Source organism: Podarcis gaigeae, assembly GCF_964106915.1.
Source record: "Podarcis gaigeae genome assembly, chromosome: 8".
Lineage (NCBI taxonomy): Eukaryota > Metazoa > Chordata > Lepidosauria > Squamata > Lacertidae > Podarcis > Podarcis gaigeae.
In genome coordinates this window covers 59,537,584-59,558,320 of record NC_139684.1, presented here as the reverse complement: position 1 = coordinate 59,558,320, position 20,737 = coordinate 59,537,584, and the positions used below count along the sequence as shown (strand labels likewise).

The 20,737-nt window shown below is 44.4% G+C and overlaps 1 protein-coding gene across 2 annotated transcripts in view; it reads right to left on the bottom strand.

Moving 5' to 3' along the window:
• The window catches only part of RIMS3 (regulating synaptic membrane exocytosis 3), a 59,136-nt gene extending 44,821 nt beyond the window's left edge, over window positions 1-14,315 (bottom strand). For both annotated transcript variants that reach the window (XM_083751883.1, XM_083751885.1), the window contains exon 1: window positions 13,807-14,315. In XM_083751883.1, coding sequence (XP_083608009.1) covers window positions 13,807-13,863 — 57 coding nt within the window. In that variant the 5' untranslated portion in view covers window positions 13,864-14,315. The remainder of the gene's footprint in view (window positions 1-13,806) is intronic.
• Between the last annotated feature and the right edge of the window lie 6,422 nt (window positions 14,316-20,737).

The following is a 20,737-nucleotide window of genomic DNA, read 5'->3' as shown; positions in this document are numbered from 1 at the left end:
CACATTATACACTGATGAATTTCCATGGGGACATTTCTTTAAAAAAATAAAATCACAAACTGATGTGGAAATATGCTGAAGCAGAAGGAAGAAGCAGTTAGGAAGCATAAAGAAACAGCAACAAAAAGCAGCTTGCCACCTTGTTTAAAATAGAAAAACTCTTTGAGCACATACAGTTTCACAGTTAAAACTCACTTAAATCATAGTGCCATGATTATTACACTAAGAAGATGGAACATGAGACCATTTAAGTAATATTTTAGTTATTTCATCATGTCATTTGCTGTGGTTATATTGCCCCATTGCTATCAAGATTAGCGTGTAACTAGACTCCTGCTTTTATCCTTCTGTATTAGGGTTGAGAAACTCAGGCCCAGAGGCCAAATGCAGTTCCCCAAGGTCACAACACCCACTGGCCTTGCTTTGTACCCTCCTTGCATGTTTTTGCCGGGCTGGGATATGTCCTTCAACTCTGATAACACCTCTTTCTTTCCTGCATGGAGGACAGAGAGGGGTGTGTGAGTTGGGTGTAGAAACTACCGTACTGTACAAAGGTCAAATCCACATCCATTGCTCTAATCACTTTTGTTTCTGGGTGGGGGTCCAAAAGGGATACACCCCTCTAGTTGAAGATGGGTCCTCATCCCTGTTCTCTATATATCTTGCTCTCTGTGGCAGCAGCTCAGCAATCACAGCCCCCTTAATCTGAAGCCACTGAGATGCATGTCTGATGCCCATAAGCTGATCTGCCAGAGCATCACACTTCTGACATAGTAACAAGAACCAACGCTGCAATTTACATGCGGTTCTCTCACTGGGCATCCTCTAGGACTTTGCAGTTTGTGCTGCCCAATCACAGGGAAGCATGCAAATGATGAAGACTTTTAAGGCACAGGATGCAAATCCCAATTTTTCAAGGGAGCAGGAGGGAAAAGAAAGGAGGACCAGTTAGAGGCAGATCCACTACAATTGTCACATTAAATCATTCCACCGAGGGCCTATTCATACGTCATCAGGGCAATATCATTACTGCTTCCCAGTGACTATAACCCACGCTGCTAAGATTGTATTTGGATAGTGGAATCAAATGAAATCAGCAATCCATTATACATAATAAAATTACATGTTAAAACGGCATGTTAAAATTACATGCCTGGCTAGGCTTGCTGAAACAAAACCATTTTTAGCAGGTGCTGAAAACAATACAGCCAAGGCATCTGCCTTATATCAAGGGGCAGAGAGTTCCAAAGAGTAGGTGTTGCCGCACTGAAGGATCAATTACTCACAAGTGCGAAACAAGCTTCTGCCTGCAAGGCCCTGATGGCACCACTGTGCTCCCCTCCTCCTCCTCCCACAACTTCTGCCATCCACTCACTTGCTTTCTCCCTCTAGGCCCAAAAAAGGTAAAGGTAAAGGTACCCCTGCCCGTACGGGCCAGTCTTGACAGACTCTAGGGTTGTGCGCCCATCTCACTTAAGAGGCCAGGGGCCAGCGCTGTCCGGAGATACTTCCGGGTCACGTTGCCAGCGTGACATTGCTGCTCTGGCGAGCCAGAGCCGCACACGGAAACGCCGTTTACCTTCCCGCTGGTAAGCGGTCCCTATTTATCTACTTGCACCCGGAGGTGCTTTCGAACTGCTAGGTTGGCAGGCGCTGGGACCGAGCAGCGGGAGCGCACCCCGCCGCAGGGATTCGAACCGCCGACCTTTCAATCGGCAAGTCCTAGGCGCTGAGGCTTTAACCCACAGCGCCACCTGCGTCCCCTCTAGGCCCAAGGTGCACCACAAATCAAGGTAGGGAATGGGGGGGGATTTGATTCAGTTTGCATGTAAAGGGTTGTTCAAGTAAGGATAAGAAAAGGGTCTCAAAAAGTAGAGATTTGACAGAGGTGTCTTGACCAATGGAAAAATGGGCTTCCTTGGGGTATTTTTATTAAAACTAGAACAGTTATTGACTATTACCAGCATTGTATATATAGTCCTTTACAGAGTAATTTAAGCAACAACAAAAAAGTGTGGTCCCTGCTCTCTCCCCCCCCCCCCCGCCAGGCCCTTATATGCTAATTTTCAACTGTGAGGAGAGAAAAACGGGTGTGAGAACAAGAGCCTAGGCAGGAACTGGCATGACTCATCCGTGTACTACTGAGAGCATGAGCTACACATCTTAAAGTAGATTCCCAGTCACTCCCTTTTCCCAGGAACCTTGGGAAATGCAGTTCTACAAGGCCTCTAGTGATGAATTCTGGGCGCTTTTGCCAAACTTCAGTTCCCAGGATGCTTTGTGGGAAGCCATTGCATTTTCCATCATCAGGGTTATGAAGCAAGGCCAAGCACCAGGGGAACTGGGCTTAATGGAAGCTGCCACCAGGATCAATATGTAATCAGACCCAAGGAGCTGCACAAACATATCTCAGTGGAACCGAGGGAGAATGTGGTGCTTGTTGAGTCGCAGGGGAGCTGCTTGGAAGCCCTTGAGTTGCCTTTGTGCCTGGCAGGTGTGTCACATGCCTGGTTATTTGTTTGCAAGGTACTCTGCTCAAACATGTGACTATTGTATCACTTTGCATTCCCCAATGTCCTGAGGGGGTAGACATTTTCAGCAGGGAGAGTGAAGAGTGTACTGAAGACTTCGGGCTTTTTCATAATACCTGTTTACCCGTGGGACTATAATGAAATGTTGCTGTGTATCCTCATCCCCTAACTGCTAGGGCCCAATAGATGGGCTGCTTTTCAAATCCACAATTCCTTCACCCCAGAATACTATAAACTGTTAGTTAGGGTCTCAAACACTAACTCTCCTCTCTTCAATCTCTATTTCCCCTTTTTCTTTTCCAACTGACACTCAACGTCCTGTGTCTGATGATGTTCACAGGCCTCAGAGCATACTCAGCCCTTGATGGGCTATTTTGGGGGTGGTGGGTTGCCTCCTTGGTTTGTTTTTCCCCACAATGCTTTGGGAAGGAGGTGGGAGGACTCTAGGACCAGGGCCGTCTTTACCTGGGGGTGCAAGAGGTGCGGGGCACCTGGGTGCCGAATTCCGGGGGGAGCCAAATGTATAACTACTGTATACCGGTCCCTCTCAATCGGCGGCAGGGAAAAGCAATGGAGCGAAAGTCCCCGCCCCCTCCTCCATCGCTCTGTTACTCCGTAGCTTCAAATGTTGCCCCCCCCCCCAATTTGGAGTGGCTAAACTAAATTTGGGGGCACTGGGCGGATCTTTGCACCCCAGTGGCACATACGGTATGCTAAAGACGGGCCTGTCAGAGCCCTCATTGCTCCTTCCCATAACCAGCCACATGCTTACTGGGTACCCTCTCTGCTTGGGTCACGCTGCCCTAAAACCACCTCTGCTGGTTACAGACTGAGCTCTTTAACCACTCACTGGTCCAGTCCACCTGTTCATCAGCTTGGAAGTGACCTCTGCTTAGCAGCTAGAATCCTGGGATGGCAGCTATAATACAGTAGTATCAACAATATATATATATATGTTCAATATTCTTAAGAGAACTGATCTAATTCACAAGTCCCAGACTAAAAACAGATAGAAATGCAATTATCATTTGGATTTTGCACATCTCCAAAATTTTACAATATAGTCCTCAAATTTTTAAAAAGTCAACATTCATGTTTATGAAAATGTATACTTTAAGATTAAGTATGTTTAGAAATGCACACACTGAGATGAAATATGTACTGTGTCAATTTTGCATGTGCCAGTTTATAAATCCATTCTGTCTCATTTATGCTTTATCCCAAAGTATGTGTTTATATTTAAATACCTATTTTGTAACAAAATAGGCATTTAAATACAATTTTCGCATGGAGATTAATGCAGATAAATGCAGAAACAAGTATGGAATGTAGTTATGAATAAACACATGTGAAATTAACATAACCAGAAACAGCTTAACCCTAACTATCAACCCCTCCACCTGGGCAGTGATCTCCAACAGCCCTCTTATGAGGAATGAGGGGTGGGGGAATCAATGCCGTTTCAATTTAAAGGAAAACCTACTTTAATTCACACTTTATGAAACAATTCACAAACCAAACACAGCCAGCCTTTCAAATTCACACTTCACTTCTCTGAATTTTGCAATGCCAAGTAACATGTTCAAAAAAGCTTTGAGGAAGTGTCTATATTAGGCAAAATTGCATACAAAATGTAAATATGCGGAGAAATTTGCATTAAAATGCTGGTGAATTTCCACGAGGACTGAAAAAATATGAAAACTGATGGGGAAATGTGGAGAACTGGTTAGAAAAATGAGAAACTGAGACAAACAAAAATTGACAGGGTCATCCATGTCTAACCTCAATACCCTTCACCTGCCCTGGGGAAAGCTGTTGGAGGGATCAAGCAGCGTCCCCTCACCCAGAGAGATAAGTTGCTGGGCCCTTCCTTGATGGCTTCTTAGTCATACTTTGCTCTTACTTGCAAAGCAGAAGCTGATCTCTGCAAAGCAAGTGCTTGGGTTTCATTAGGGCACTGCAGCCTCATCAACAACAAAACTTAATCTTCCCTTCGGGAGAACTCCAAAAGGCTGGCAGCAAACCCTGGAGAAGATTGTGCTTACCACAAACAAAAGAGAAGCTCTCAAGGAGGGAGGGGTGTCCCTATGGGGCAAAAAGATTGCCTGTGTTTTAGAAATGGGGGAAATTAGTGAGGTCAGCATGGGGGAAATCAGATAGCAAGGCATCGGTTTTCAAATGGAGAGAAATTCCATGCCTCATCAGTATATTCAGACCCACCAAAGCTTCAGCAGACATGTGCATAATGTTGAGACCGACAATGCTTTGCCTCTGCTTAGAGGTTCCACAAATACAGGATTTCAGTGAAGGATGCTAGAGTTTTGGCCATCAGCCCTCTGAAAGGGCCCTAAGGTTTAAGAAGGCCGAAAACAAGCAGATATTCTTTTAAAAGTTTGATGTACCCATATCTCAACAGAGATAGCCTTGCCTCAGTTATCCATGCTCTAGTAACCTCCAGTTTAGGCTGTTTTGATACACTCTGTGTGAGCCTGCCTTAGAAGTCTGCTCAGAAACAGCAGTTAGCACAGAATGTGGCTACTGGAGTACTTAACTGGGACCAGGTACTTATGTTCACATTATACCTGTGCCCTGTGAGCTACGTAAGAGCCCATTCTTTTTCCAGGCTCAGTCCAAAGTGCTGTTTTAGATACAGTGGTACCTCGGGTTAAGTACTTAATTTGTTCCGGAGGTCCGTACTTAACCTGAAACTGTTCTTAACCTGAAGACCACTTTAGCTAATGGGGCCTCCCACTGCTGCTGCGCCATCAGAGCCCAATTTCTGTTCTTATCCTGAAGCAAAGTTCTTAAACTGAAGCACTATTTCTGGGTTAGCGGAGTCTGTAACCTGAAGTGTATGTAACCCGAGGTACCACTGTATTTAAATCCTGAGGACCAAGGAACTTGAAAGAGTGTGTCTTCTTCTGCTCCTGAAGATCTTCAATGGAGGGTATCCTTGCAGGTGCCCCACCAACTGACATGAAGCAGGAGGCTACTAGAGGGCAGCCTTCTTGTTGGTGGCCCCCCAGGTGTCCAATGCTCTCCCCAGAGGTGACCACCATCATGTCTTTTCAGCCTCCAAAGACCTTCCCTTCCAAGCTTTTCAGACACAATTTTAATCTGAAAACTGGCTGTTTTATATTTCTGTGGCCTTGGGTTGACTTGTACTTGCATTTTAATTGTTTTCTTTTTTCTTATTTCGCCATCCCTCCCTGAGAATATGATTGAAGGGTGGTATAAAAACACCTAAAACAAAATGAATAGGTCAGAACCCGTTTTTTGCTGCATTGCAAGACATCCGTTTCTAGGGCAGAGACTGTGTGTTCAAAATTCAAACCATTTCCAGCATGCATTACTACGGCCTTCTGCCACCTGGTGCCTCCAGATGCTTTGGGCTTAGCTATACTGGCTGGGGCTGATGGGAGTCATGGCCCAAAATGTCTGGAGGGCCACTGGCCGAGGAAGATGCTACAGAGTATCATCTTCTTCACCCAAAGCTGTGTCCCTTTTCTCCCCACCTCCATTTGTCCAGTCCTGGTACACTGATGCAGACCCATGGCTTCAGCCCATGCTAGTATCCCTGAACCTTGGCTTCAGTCCAGATTGTTTCCAGACATCTGGCAAAATAATCCATTAGATTAAGATAATTTCCAGTCTAAAACAAGTCTTGTACACCCCTAAACCAGAATTACTGACTTCATCTGTGTTCTGGTTTGCTTTCAACCTTTCTTGCAGTTTCCTAAATGATTTCCAATTAAGTCATTAGCCTCTAGCACTGTTGCTTTTACTCCCTCTAGCCCTTCATTGTCAATTATTATTACTATTATTTTGCTACAGCATGATGGAAACCTATTGCCTTTGGCAACAAAAGAAACAAAAATTAAAATTAGCTTATAGTTCAGTGAGAAAGCCCAGACTTGGATGAAGGTGGTCCCATATTTAATTCTTGCCAACTCAGGATCTTGTGGAATAATGCTAAAAGAAGAATTATTCCAGCTTTAAATTCCCAAAGAGTTACTTTCAGCCTATGTAAACACCACCAGGCTAGATGGTTGGATGGTCTGACAGTATCAGACAGCTTCCTATGTTCAGGACCCCCAAGAGGCTATTTTTCTATTTATGTCGCTAAATTCATGTTCTCTTGTGCACTACTATGAAAGATAAAATATTGGTGTTCAGTCTGCTTTTCTTCTTTCTTTTTTGGTCACTCTACATTAGGGATGGGGGAGAAATTTGGTATTGTTAGCATTTACAGGTAAACCTCCCTATTCACTCTTCCTGAAACAGCCATCCCTTGGAATTCACTTGCCTCCAGACTTTGAACTGCAGTTCATTGGCTAATTAATGTGTACAAAAATGCATATAATGGAGTAAAATGTGCATTAAAAATGCACATATTCATGAAAACAGCAGCTATATTTACGTGACGGGCGAAAATATATTTATTTTTTCAGGTGTTTGGAGCAGGATGAAGTCGATGCCGATTGGAGCTTAGGCTTAGTGCTGCTGTTTTTTAAAATAATGGATGCATGGTTTTCTTCTGTTTTATTTTATATCACTGTTCATAATTTATGGTGCATATTGCAAACAACCTTGTGCTCAGATCTGGAGGAAAATTGGGGTATAAAAGCTCTGAAATAAATGAACAGCTATGCTAAAGTTTTCATTCCGAAATTAAGCAGCAGGGCACCAAAGAGTGCTGTTGGGCTGTGGGCTGTATAAGCTGCTATCTCTCAGATAATACAAGGCCCTGTCGTGGTGCTAATGAAATCAGCCACTCTAGACAAGACACTGTCTCAGTACACTGAGTGATGTAATACAGTGCCAGGCTAATTGCTTGTTTAGCATAGCCTTGAAGGTTCGCTTTAAATGCCTCCTTGTCTGAGAAGTGAAAAAAACAAGAGGCATTTATGCATAATCCCTTCCATCACCCGTGTTCTAGTTATTGATCTGGAGCAATACTATAAAAACGATTCCCAGTGTGTTTATGCAGATAATTTTAATTGCAACACAGTCTGTTCTAACCTTCCCCTTCCTGAAGCCTCAAAGTGGGTGGGTGACAAAAACTGCTCCCCCACGCTGGTCATTGAAACTTGATATTTCTAGTGATATGTGTACCCACCCAAATCCTCACTAGTGTTAATCCAGAGTAGCTGGATTAATTTCCTGGATGGACACGTGAAAGTGTGATTCAGATGCCACACTGGTTATTTCAAGCAATAATGTGGATGAAGACCCAGATTAACCAAGGAAGGGTGGTGCTGTGGTCTAAACCACAGAGCCTGGGGCTTGCTGATCAGAAGGTTGGTGGTTCGAATCCCCACGATGGGGTGAGCTCCCATTGCTTGGTCCCTGCTCCTGCCAACCTAGCAGTTTGAAAGCATGTCAAAGTTCAAGTAGATAAATAGGTACCACTTTAGCGGGAAGGTAAATGGTGTTCGCCAGAAGCGGCTTAGTCATGCTGGCCACATGACCTGGAAGCTGTACACCGGCTCCCTTGGTCAGTAAAGCGAGATGAGCGCCGCAACCCCAGAGTCATCCGCGCATGGACCTAACAGTCAGGGGTCCCTTTACCTTTACACAATGTTTATGCTAAGCCAGAGCTCCCCATGACTCAGCCTTGGCCATGGGGTTTTTTGGTTCCAGAGCTCTACCACTCTACGTGCAGCAGAGAATATGCAGAGTGCTAAAAGAACATGGTGCATCCCCACATGCCGAGGACCAGGGAGGATAAAGCTTCCAGTACACCTTTCTTTTCTTTCTATTTTGTTGTGTTAACCACCAGAAAGTGTCAGTTCCATGTGCTTCCTTGTTGGCTGACATGAGAAGCTGTGGAAAGTGGGTTGCTTCACCTGTTGGATTTCTACTGGTCAAGCAACTAAATGATTTAAAAAGATGCAAAGGTGGCACTCCAGGAGACCTCCCTGCATTCCTCATTCTTGGCCTTGTGCACTCTACATGCACACACCACCCCTGTTCCATTATCGGTTTTACATTCCCAGCACTTGGCCAGATCATTTAAGTTTGCCGCCAATTAGTCCAAGCCACATTTCCCCAAAGGGACCTGCTGCTGTCTTATTAAAGCTAATTGGAAGAGAGCTTCTGGCGGCTGAAGGTAGCCTGTTAACCCCTGGCTGTCTGATCCTTTGTTAAAAGTTTCTTGGACCCTCTCCTCACCTCAACCCAGCAACAGGGGTAAGGAATATTTTTCAGCCTGAGGGTTGCATTCGCTGTTAACCAGACCTCTGGAGTTGCCCCATTTTCTGCCCCCAAATCATCTCTAGATAAGGCGACCTAAAATTTATTTCCCCAAATTAAGCCTAACCCATGCGTAGGCAAACTAAGGCCCGGGGGCTGGATCTGACCCAATCGCCTTCTAATTCCGGCCTGTGGACAGTCTGGGAATCAGCGTATTTTTACATGAGTAGAGTGTGTGCTTTTATTTAAAATGCATCTCTGGGTTATTTGTGGGGCATAGGAATTCGTTCATATATATATATATATATATATATATATATATATATATATATATATAGTCCAGCTCCCCACAAGGTCTGAGGGACAGTGGACCTGCCCCCTGCTGAAAAAGTTTGCTGACCCCTGGCCTAACCTTTTCCTCCCCAGCTGTGATGCCTCTGCAAACACCTCCATTCTCCATAGTATTTTTGAAAAAAATCCTCCTAATGGATCCAGTAGAATACTTTTTTCAAGATTAAAACCTGCACAGGGTGGCAGGCAGCACAAGGAAGAGGCAATGCAGGCTAGATAGGGGGCCACTGACCTGTGGTCACCCCTGCAAAATAAGGTTGTGGATACAGCTTTGTTAAGTTAGTGGAGTAGGAATGGATTTCTACTCTGCAACTGTCTACCCACAGGAATTTCAGCTGTGTGACCTTCAGTGATTCATTTCGAAGAAGAGGTCTTCTGGATCCAGTTTGTTTGGATGAGAACTGGAATGATCTGTCTTGCTTCCTGATCTGTGCAAACTGGTTGTGGAGAATTGGCAGTTTGGATAGGTATGTGCTCATATAAGTACTTTTTCATAAAAACGCCATGGCTAAATTCTAGTACTGGGACATTTAGTTATTAGGGTTTTACTCTTCACTCCCAATCAATGTGTAATTGGAAAAGCTTTGCAAAAATAAAGAATGTCTTTAAATTTGCCTGAATTCAAGTCCCACTGATTTCCACAAGTGAAACACATGCTTAACTCTCTGCCACTGAAATCACTGGGCCTTAAGAGTTCTTTTGGCTGGATTGTGCCTAGCCAAAGTTGTCATCCAAAACAGGTTTACTAAGAAACAATCCCCGTTGAGCTCAATGGGATTTACTTCTGAATAATCATACTTTGGATTAGGCTGACACTTCCATAGAACTCAGACCATACTGAATACAGTGAATATTACCTACAGATACATCTGTGTAGGATCTGGCTGCACCTCATAGGAATGGAATGAAAAGAAAGCTTGCCAACTTCTTGAACGGCCCCTGCTTTTTTGTGCTTTTAACAACAGCCTGATCTCCTAAGGTTAGCAGATGAAAATACCATGTAAAGCTTCACCTGCTAACTCCCAACTCTCCAGCTCCTGTCTGGGTGCTGTTAGGGGTGGTCATATGGGGCACAGGCTCCAAATCTTTTCCTGTGTGCCCCAAGTGTTCCGAGTGTGTGTGTGTGTCGGAGTGGTGAATATTAATTTGGTAAAATAAATTTAAGATCACCTTATCTAGAGATGATTTGGGGGCACAAAATGGGGCAACGGAAAGAAAATTGATTTATAACAGGATCTGTTGGGAAATTAATTGGGGCAAATGAATAGAAAAGAAACTGGTTTGGGGGTAGAGTGCAAAATAACCGAAGAAGAATTAATTTAGGGTGATTTGGATGGAAAGTCAGTTGGCTTGCCTTTTGTGATATTTAGATTCTAAATTCGCACCCACAATACAAATGAGCATATTCTAATTTTCTTCAAATTCTGCCTATGGACATAGGTCTCAAATCTTTTAAGTACCTGGGAATGGTTCTGGCTGCTGTTCAATTGAGAAAATCAGCCAAACCAGCTATTTCCTGGACATAACAGCATATGAGCAGCCTTGGTGGAACAAACCAAAGGCGTATGTGGTCCAAATCCTGCTTCTGACAGCAGGCCACCAGATGCCCTTGGGAAGGAAGCCCACCAACAGGATATGAGCACAATAGTTCTCTCCAGCTGCTAAACCCCGACAAGTGGTAATTCAGAGGCAGGCTGCCTCTGACCCTGGAGGTAGCATATCACAACTCAGCCAGTAAAACACGAAACTCTTAATCTCAGGGTCGTGAGTTTGAGCCTCATATTGGGCAAAAGATTCCTGCATTACATGGGGTGGACTGGATGGCCCTTGGGGTCCCTTCCAACTCTACAATTCTATGACCATGAACAGTTGCTGCTTCGCATCCTCACCTTCCACAAGTTTACCCACTCCCCTTGATAAGCTGGCAATGCTAGCAGAAAGAGGTATGGCACAAGATCTATCAGTAGCCAAGCATGCTCCCAGTCAATTAGGAAATCTCCATCAGTTAATCATATGAGTTTCAACTGATTCATTATCTGGTTATAGCTGCATAAAGCAACATTATGAAGGGCAAAGGTACTGCATACAGTGCAGCAGTAGAGTGGTCACAGATGCGGCCAAAATAAAAAAAGGAAGTGCATTAACACACACCCCACTACAAAAAGAGAGTTGCATAAAACTGAAGAGGCTAATTTATAGGTTCAATTAGAAATAATTATTATAATTTAAATAGAAACATGGTATGTCTCACCATAGTGGGGAATAAGAGTATAACCAGGTGATCCGTTTTGTGTGCCTGCTTAGTCAGTTGCCCAGGTGCTGTTCACTACTGATGGTGCTAACCACTTTGAGCCCCTCTCCTGGTCTCCCTTCTTACAGTTATTTAAACAGAACGTGGACGGAATGGCCCTTCAAGTAGTGACTGACTGATAAATATTCCCCCGCTAGCAGATTGCAAGGTGGGGGAAACCCTGCTTGTCTTGATACAACCTGCAGCTCTCCAGATGTTGTTTGACTTCCAGCTGGAGTCTCAGAAGATTTTGAGGGCACTAGGTTGGAGAAGGTGGACTTAGGAGAACATTCTCCAAATGTTCTGTCAAGTTTTTCAATAGACCAACTGTTGAACAACTGCAGGAGGACAATCCACCAGTGACACTGGGTATCCAAACATGATTTTTATTGTGCATTCATAATGATTAGTGCTTATGATGGAATAGGAGCAGTTGTACACAAAATCCCACTATGAGAAGATGTGCAGATGGCCCAGTGTAAACTAATTCAAAAGCAAAACAGAACAAAACCACAGTCCAGTATGGATGGTCCATCAGCTCAGTTCATCCCAAGCTACCTAAAATTGTCAGTTCAGAGGTTGCAGCCCAATACACACTGACTTAGGAAAGAATCCCATTGAACTGAATGGGTCTTGCTTCTGAATGAAAATGTAAAGGACTGCACTGTAAGGCAACGATCCTATGTATCCTTACTAAGAATAAACTTCACTGAGCTTACTAGGCTTGCTCCAAAGTACAAACATGAAGAATTGGGCTGTATGCTTCCCACTAAATTGGGACAGCTTCATGTCTTCCTGTGTTCCATGGACTGCTTTAATGTGGGGAATTAGCACAGGGGCCAGGACCTGACCTCTTCCTTTTGCACAGAGGCCCCAATCCAAACCACACACACACACACCATTATTTCTGAGGACAGAAAAATTTGTTGGAAGCTCTAAACATGGAATTCCTACATAAATCTAGCTGGGTAGTTAGTCGCAATGGACTTTGGCTGGACTTTGGCTACGGTTGCCAGTTCAGCAGGGGGAAAAAAGGACTGATATGCTCTTATGCCTTTAATAACAGCTATAGAAACCAGCCAGTGAAACACTTGACAACATGGAAATTATCATTATTTATATATTTAAATCATTTTTACCCACTGTTTAAAAATAGAAAATTTTATCTCAGTGTGGCTCCCAATATTAGAACACAACAAGAATACATCCAGAGAATTAAATATAAAAAGTATATAAAGCAGCATTTACTCATTAAAAACCACACAGAAGAAAAAAGCTATCAAAGCCCACCTAAAGAGATTTATACTTGTCAATGCATATGGATCAAATTGTTACCAAAGGTACTGTAACAAAGAGCAGTAAAGATGTTGGCAAACCTGACTGGTGATTGTAAGACGATAAACAAAATACTGTGTAGAAGATTTTGGGGTATTAATTTATGGCAGAAACACATGCAACCCAAACCTATGCCTTGTTACTCAGAGATAATACCCACTGAGCCGATTCCCAAGTAAACCTGCATAGGAGGACCACTGCCTTAATTTGCATGATGAGTTATTTATTTCAAGCTTCTAGGAGTCTCTGAGAAAAATGATTCTAAATATTCTAAACATGAAACACCGTGATGCATATTTTTACACTGTTGGCAAGGAAACACTTGGAGTAAAAAGTACACACACTTCAGGGGTGATGTTTTTTCCCCCAGAGATGGTCACTTCCAGTTGGGTTGCCATGTTTGTTTTTAACTCACTCTGCTGCTGCGCCTAGAACAGCCACCCAGCATGCAAAACCAGCAGATACAAGCTTTTCCAGTTGTGGAGCAAAATTAAAGATGTTGTTAGATTACAGCTCCCATCAGCACCAGCCAGCATAGCCAATGGCCACAGGAGCTGTCGTCTAACAACACCTGGAGGGCCACATGTTCGCTATCACTGAGCCAAGTGGTGGGGAGCATATTATGGGGCATGGACAGGCAGGTTGCTGCAAAAGGCATAAGATCACCAGGATCAGTCACAGAAAAAAAGTCAGAACTCCTGGGAGGGAGTAATAATGCACTCCTCTATAATACTGGGAGAAGGACATCTGCAGAACTGATGACCAACAGCCCTCTGGAGCGCATACCCCAGAATTCCTTAGGACCTGTAGGAAAAAGACAAGTTCTGTGCATGCACACACACCAATCCCCACCCAGCCCCTTTAGTCCATTCGTTGCTGGAAGTGGGGTTGAATTAAAACCCAGGCTGGCCCTTTGTCGAACTTAAGAGAGTATCACAGCCGAGAGTAAATTGCAGCCGCTTGAATACAACCCAGGAGACCAGAAGGCTGTGCACCCTTCCTAGACAACATCCATATTGTTCCCAAAGAGAACATCTCCCGCCTTCAATAAGAACAAATGCCACTCCCCCCCCCCCACAGAGCCGGCTGCTAGTAGCTACTCACCTCCCCGCTTCTCCCTGCTGCCACTGGCGAAGAGCTGCTCCCCGCTGCCTCCTGCATGCATCCACCTGTCTCTCGCAGCCTTTCCCTGCTTCTGCTGTTGTAGAAAGATGCTTGCCAGGATCTGACGATGCAGCCTTAAACGAGCGGGGTGGGTACCAGCTGTCTCTCTCAGCAGTGGCAGCACAGCATCCCCTTCTGGAAATCACAGCTGGGGCGGAGGCAAGGGAAAGCCCAACTGTTGGACGGTGCTACTCTGAGCTGTGCTGTTCAGATGCAGCTGCTGCTCCGGTTAAGAAAACACTGGGTGCGTGCATACACACACACACCTGTCTCCACCCTGCAGTTTTGCTTCCATCTCAGCATGCAAATCATCAATTGCCTTTTTTGCCCGGTGGGGATATCAGCTCTCGTTGTCTGGGTACCAGACTGGAACACAGAATCATAGAGCGTCAGGTTGGAAGGATGGCACACCAAAGGTCCTCTAGTCCAACCCCCTGCAATGCCAGAATCACAGCTAAAGAACCTTTGGCAGGTGATCATCCAGCTTCTGTTTTAAAAATAGCAATGAAGGAAAGTCCAACACCTTCTTTACTGCAGGAGTGGTAAATCCTGTGGCTCTCCAGCTGTTGCTGGGACTACATTTCTCACCGGTAGTCAAGCTGGCTACAGAGGCTGATGGGAGCTGCAAATGCAAAACATCTGCAGGGCACTAGATTAGCTTCCCCTGTTATACGGATGACCAGATCACCTTATTAAATAAATGCTAGCTCATCAAATAAAGCTTAAGGATGCATTACATATATAGATCACCATAAACCGCTACAGTTCTGAGTTAAATCTCTTATTCTTTTATGGTGTTTTATTCCTCTGGACACGTATTTTAAGTACACTTAATTAGTATATTGACTGTTAAAACCCCATATAGGTCGTTTTTATTGTTTATGTAGAGAATTATGCAGAATTTCTGGTTTAATATGCTGGCTGTTTGCCGTAACAAACATTGACTGACTGAAACATAGATCCGCTCCTGATGGCTAGACTGTTTTGCTTCCTTAATATTTATTAAAATGTTTATATTTTGCCAATAATAATACTAATAATGAGGAGTCGCAACAATTATACATAAATTCATGCAATAAAAACCAGTGCTTTTTCTGGGGGTACTCAAGGGTACTGGCACCCTTTTTCTCCCTTTCAAATGTTAAAAGTGTGGTGCTTACTGTAACAACTTCATGGTGAGCCCTGGGCACCTTTTTTTCTAAAAAAGAAAAGAAAAGAAGAAGCAGCAGCACTTATAAAAAAAAGTATCAAAAAGTTAGAATCGGAGCTCAGCCAGCTGTTATGGAAACACGGTACATATTCTTTAATTGCCTGCATAAGCCTGATGGAATCAAAAAGTTTTTAGCAGGCATTTAAAAGAAATAGAATGTGCCTACTGAATCTCTATTGGCAGAGAGTTCCACAAGACACTGCCAATGACACTCACTGCCAGCTGGGCTGGGCGTGCCAGTTTTCCAGTGGGGTTTCTGCCTTTATCAGAAACTTTGCAAGAATATCACGAGCTGAAGCTTCCAAACACAAAAAGAAATGTTAACACCCACTAACATTATCTGTCATTACCTGCTACGAAGCACACAACTAGAGTCGCCGGTTGAAACGTTGGCAACTCCAAATCTAAGCCAGGTTGATAAATGCCATTTGAATTTAAACTTTATTGTTGTAGACTCAGAAGGGATCCTCAAGGGTCATCTAGCTCAACTCGCTGTGATGCAGGAATCTCGGCTAAAGCATCCCTGATACATGGTCATCCAACCTCTGATTAAAAGCCTCTAATGATCCTAGGGCCGTCCACCACCTAAGGAGTCTGTTCCACTGTCAAAACAGCTTTTGCCATGAAAAAGTTCTTCCTAGGGTTTAATCAATATTTGAATGTTTAATCAAAGTCTCCTTTCCTGGGTTTTCAAGGATGCTGTGCTTACTCAGAAAACATTCCTTAGAGCTAAGCCCCTTTTAAGAAGAGAGGAGTGGAGCCCTGCAGGCCATCTTTCAGCTCCCCATAGGTCTCCTTGTCCACAATGTGACCAGGGATCAATTAATTAATTCCTCACAGCTGGCCCAGCTGCAAATCCCTCAATTCCGGCCAGACTTTGTTCTGCCCTTCCTGTATGGGCCAGAAGGAGAAACTATTAACTATTTGTGTATTTTTTTAGCGCCCTTGCCAAAACCATGCATGAGCAGGATATTCCTTTCCTGGAAAATGCTTTATGAAGATCAGAACATATATTTGTCTTACTGAACGAATCTGCTTTTCTGAAACATTCTAGTCAAAGCAGCTATGAGAAATAAATAAAAATAGCACATAAAATGTACAAAAACATTGAACGTGGCTGCACAATATATGCCACAAGAGTTTGAAAGTTAGATAAAAGATGCAAACAGGCGCTCCAACCTCTAATCAGCAAGAAACTCCAGGGGTTCCTGTGCTTCCTCAGGATTCAGTTTCTTTGGAATAGTCAACAGAGACCAACAGTTACACATATATACACCCTGAGTATAGTATGGAGGGGCTCGCAGAATTAACACCCCAGCAGATCTTGCTTCCCCATTAGGTTTCCAAGGCAGCTAAAACAGGGCCATCTTTACCCGGGGGCGCAAGGGGTGCAGAGCACCCGGGTGCCAAATTCTGGGGGGTGCAAGGCACCCACCGGTGAAGCCACCCAAGCTCTTAACTATCTACCTGTTATGAAATAATAAATAATTTTGATCAAGCTAGAAAAACAAAATGCATATATACCTAGGTATATACAGTGGTACTTCGATTACATATGCTTCAGGTTACAGACTCCACTAACCCAGAAATAGTGCTTCAGGTTAAGAACTTTGATTCAGGGTGAGAACAGAAAATCGTGCTCTGGTGGTGCAGCAGCAGCAGGAGGCCCCATTAATTAAAGTGGTGCTTCAGGTTAAGAACAGTTTCAGATTAAGAACGGATCTCCAGAATGAATTAAGTACTTAAGCCGAGGTACCACTGTATACCTAGGTAATACCTAGGTAAATACCCAGGTAATATATACCTAGTAGTTTATACCCAGGTAATACTTAGGTATTACCGAAATGTATACCTACTGTTTCACTAAAGGACTTTTGACTTTGTGCGCTCATTTAACAAAGATGTGCCGCGCCAGCAGTGGCGCTTGCCATTTACAATGGTGGTGCTTGTCAGACTCAACGATGGCACTTGTCATTCACAGTGGTGGTGCTTGTTAGAGTTGGGGGCTCTGGGCGGATCTTTGTACCCCGGCAGCGCATATGCTAAAGACTTCCCTGGAGCTGAAAGTCTGGCACAGAACAGACATGCCTGTGTGTCTGGAAATCTGAGCCTCACTCCAAAAGCTCAGACACACAACTCTCATGTACCCAGCCACCATGGCCTATCGTTCCCCTTCCAAGGAGGGTGTGGCATCTAGGAAAGAGAGGTGGAAAAAGGCCCACCCACTTGCCCAGATAGGAACATCTGGAGGAACACAAGTACTCCACAACTGTTTTAAACTTCAGAGTCTTACAGACTCTGCTCAGCTCTTGTATATGGGATCAGTGCGCAGTAGAAGCAACAGTGGTAGGTCCTTCGCCTCAGGCTGCAAAATGTCATGGGCCAGCTCTTCTAACATAAATCAAAATAAAGAAAAAAAGAAAAAACCTAGACTGTTCTGTAGGCCTAAAGTTCCAGAGAATCCTAGATCTTTTTCAATCTCTTGATTCAAATCATTCTTTTAAAGCTTGAGAGAAGCTGGATCTTTGCCACTTCCTGGCAGTGATCACTGTCAGTTGGTTCTCTGCATAAGGAACGGCATGGCTTTAACAGGATTAGCCTTCTGAGACATGTCTTAAGAGGATTCAAGGAGGGCTTCCTTGATAGGCTTGACTCCAAAGCTCATCAACGATCTGTGAACTGATCTGGAGTGTTTGAAGAGCTGGTGATGCAGGTGGCTAAAAGGTAGGTCTGGATGCTGCCTCTGGACAGATGGCATTCATGTATTAATTTATGGGTCCCCTTCGACGCACAAGGACAAACATACGAAATGAAAGGGATGGAGAAATGTTAGCATGCTGCATAATCTTATTTTACAGTAGGAGACTTTTCTCAGCTTCATACCGAGAGCAACTGAGATAGTAGAAATAAGGTTCCCTCTGCATATATATATATTTTTTGGGGGGGATTTAACCTAGATCTTTACCCTCCCAGGTTCTAGCAAAGCTTCCAAATTAATTTCCAATGAAGCCAATGGCTTCTAGGGCAGCCATTTCAAGCTCCAAAGTGAAACCTGAAGCACCTGTTTGGTCTCAGACATGCACAGATCTCCTGCATAGTGCAGAGTCAACTTGTGACATTCTGGAGGTGCACTGGTGGACGAATGGGGGTGGTCCACCCAGGTGCCATCCCAGGGGGTGCTATCACGGCTGCCCGCGTCCCCCAGGATTCTCGGTGCTTGCAGCGCACCCCTGGGTTGCTCACCGCACACGCCCTAGGCCACTCCCCCCCAATGTGCGCCATGCCCCCTGGGATGTACGCCAGCAACACCTCCAGATGTACATGCTCCTGGGGCTGGAGCAGGTAGCTCTGCCACTGTGTAGGTGTCTGTGCATCTAATAAATTCCATTTTGGTTGCTTTCTAGCAGGAAACTTACCCTGCCAGGCCATTTCCCCAAAACCATGGACACATGTTACACCACATGTGTGGGGAAAAGCAAGCATGGCTGCTAAAGACATGGCTGATAAACAAGAAGTTCAACCCTGCTTTGGGTGTGCCAGCTACTTTGCATTTGGCCACAGTCCAGTATCCCTGCCTTTCCAGATTGAGTTCTGCCCAGGCCGCTAAGCAGGGTCGGAAACTTTTCATAGCCTGCAGGTTGGGACCAAAAATAGACCAGGATCTACTGGCAGATCTCTGGACATTTTGCAGTAGACATTTTGCAGTCTCATCAAAAATATCATTTCCCCTGCATACCAGATTAGACTGTTGAAGCATGGACTAACTAGGAGTCTGGGTTTCAACAAACTTCTGGTACTGAAAATAAATTCTGAGTCTCAGAATGTGCTCACAGACTACCTAATTCTTTTACTTCTTGCTTTGGTTGGTAGATCTTGCGGTTCTGTCACAGGAGCGTGCCGGTCAGTAATCACACAGTTCAAAGATGGAATTGATTCTTTATTAGCAAAAACACAATCTCCACAGACTTGATTGTCAGGCCTAATGAGCAGAGCAGCACATTTCCTGGCTGGATCTATACTCACTCTTTAAACATTCTTAGAACAATATTTTTAATATTCTAAACATTAAGGCATTCTCTTTCCCCCACTTCCTTTTCTACACGGTCTACCCACTTATTTGAAAGGGGAAATTATGCAGCGCCCTCTGGTGTCACATTTTAATAACTCATTATTGAAGTTTTAAAAGAACATCATATGGCTATAAGATTATCACAACCCTTTTGAAACTCATTTTTAGCATTAAAAACCATGAGTTCCTCCGTGAAAGTGGAGACTGAAAGTCCCTGCCTCCTCTGCCTTTTTCCTGCCTCTTCTGGTTCTGGGAGACAAGGGGGAGGGCAGCTTGTTGCAGCAGGAGAGGGAGATACCATGACTCTTCACCAGTCTGACTCATCTCTACCTCATGGCCTCCCTCATCTCACGCTCCTGCTTCAGCTTCTGCCTCCGATTCTGGACTTCTCTCTGCCACAGACTCTTCCAGCTCACTAAGTCCTGTGACCTCTTCAGCTTCTGAAACCTTTTCCTCCCAGTCTTCTCGCTCTCACCACTCACCGTTGTCCGACCACCACACCCTGACGTTTGAGCCTTCTTCCCTCAGTTGTCTCCCTCTGCATCCAAACAGTCCATGACAGATTCTAGTAAAAAAGAAAAAGTAGATCTGGCAAGCCTGAAGTTTGCCATGCTAAGTATGGTCCCATCCACTCTTCTGTTTGCCCTGTCGCTTTCCCCAAGGAAAACCCATGGTTTACCACTGAATTGGAACAAACAGCAAAAGGATTTTCCCTGGATTGCCATTTGATCCTATTTAGAACCAAAGAATGGGTTTTCCAGGGTAAAGCAGCAGGGGAATTCCCAAACTGCTTGGACCCCTGCCTAAACAACATGGGACAAGCAGAAATCCACTTGGACCCATGCTTTCTACACACAGAACAAGCAGAAGTGTGGATGAGCCCTATGCATTGTGCTTTTCCTTAGGCCACATTCACACCACACATTTAAAGCACCATGATACCACAATAAACAATCATGGGTTCCCTCAAAGAATTATGGGACCTGTCGTTTGTTAAGGGTGTTGGAGACCCCTATTCCCTTCAAAGAGCTACAATTCCAAGAGTTCCTTGGGAAGAGGGACTGAAAATTAAAGCACCCTGAGACTTGTAGGTCTGGGGGGGGGGGGGAGATAGAGGGCTCCTAACATCCTCTCAGCACCCTTAACTGATGGGAGCTGGAGGGCACTGGCTTGGGGACGGCTGTTGAAAGCTGCCCCCAACAAGCCATTGATTGCTTGATTACATATTAATTATTCCAGTGTGTTGGGAAAATTGTGGTTTCAGCTGTGGTGGCCCTGGAGCTAGCATTTTTGAGTGGGCTCAGTTTCGCAACACATCATCATAATCTCATTCTGCAAGGTAACTAAAGCAGTCTAAAGGATGAGGATCAGTGGTTACTCTCTGCCTCCATCTGGAGGCAAAAAAGAAAGACAAAAATATATTGTTTCCTTACTTTGCTGATACACATAGGGGGTTCATGACCATCAAACTGACCGTGAAACCTCTGATTATTCTGTTCAAGGCAAATTATGCAATGTGGAACAGCAGATTATTGTTTTTCTAAGTGCCTATTTTGCAGGGGAAACATCTTGTACTTTGTTCCCCCATACCC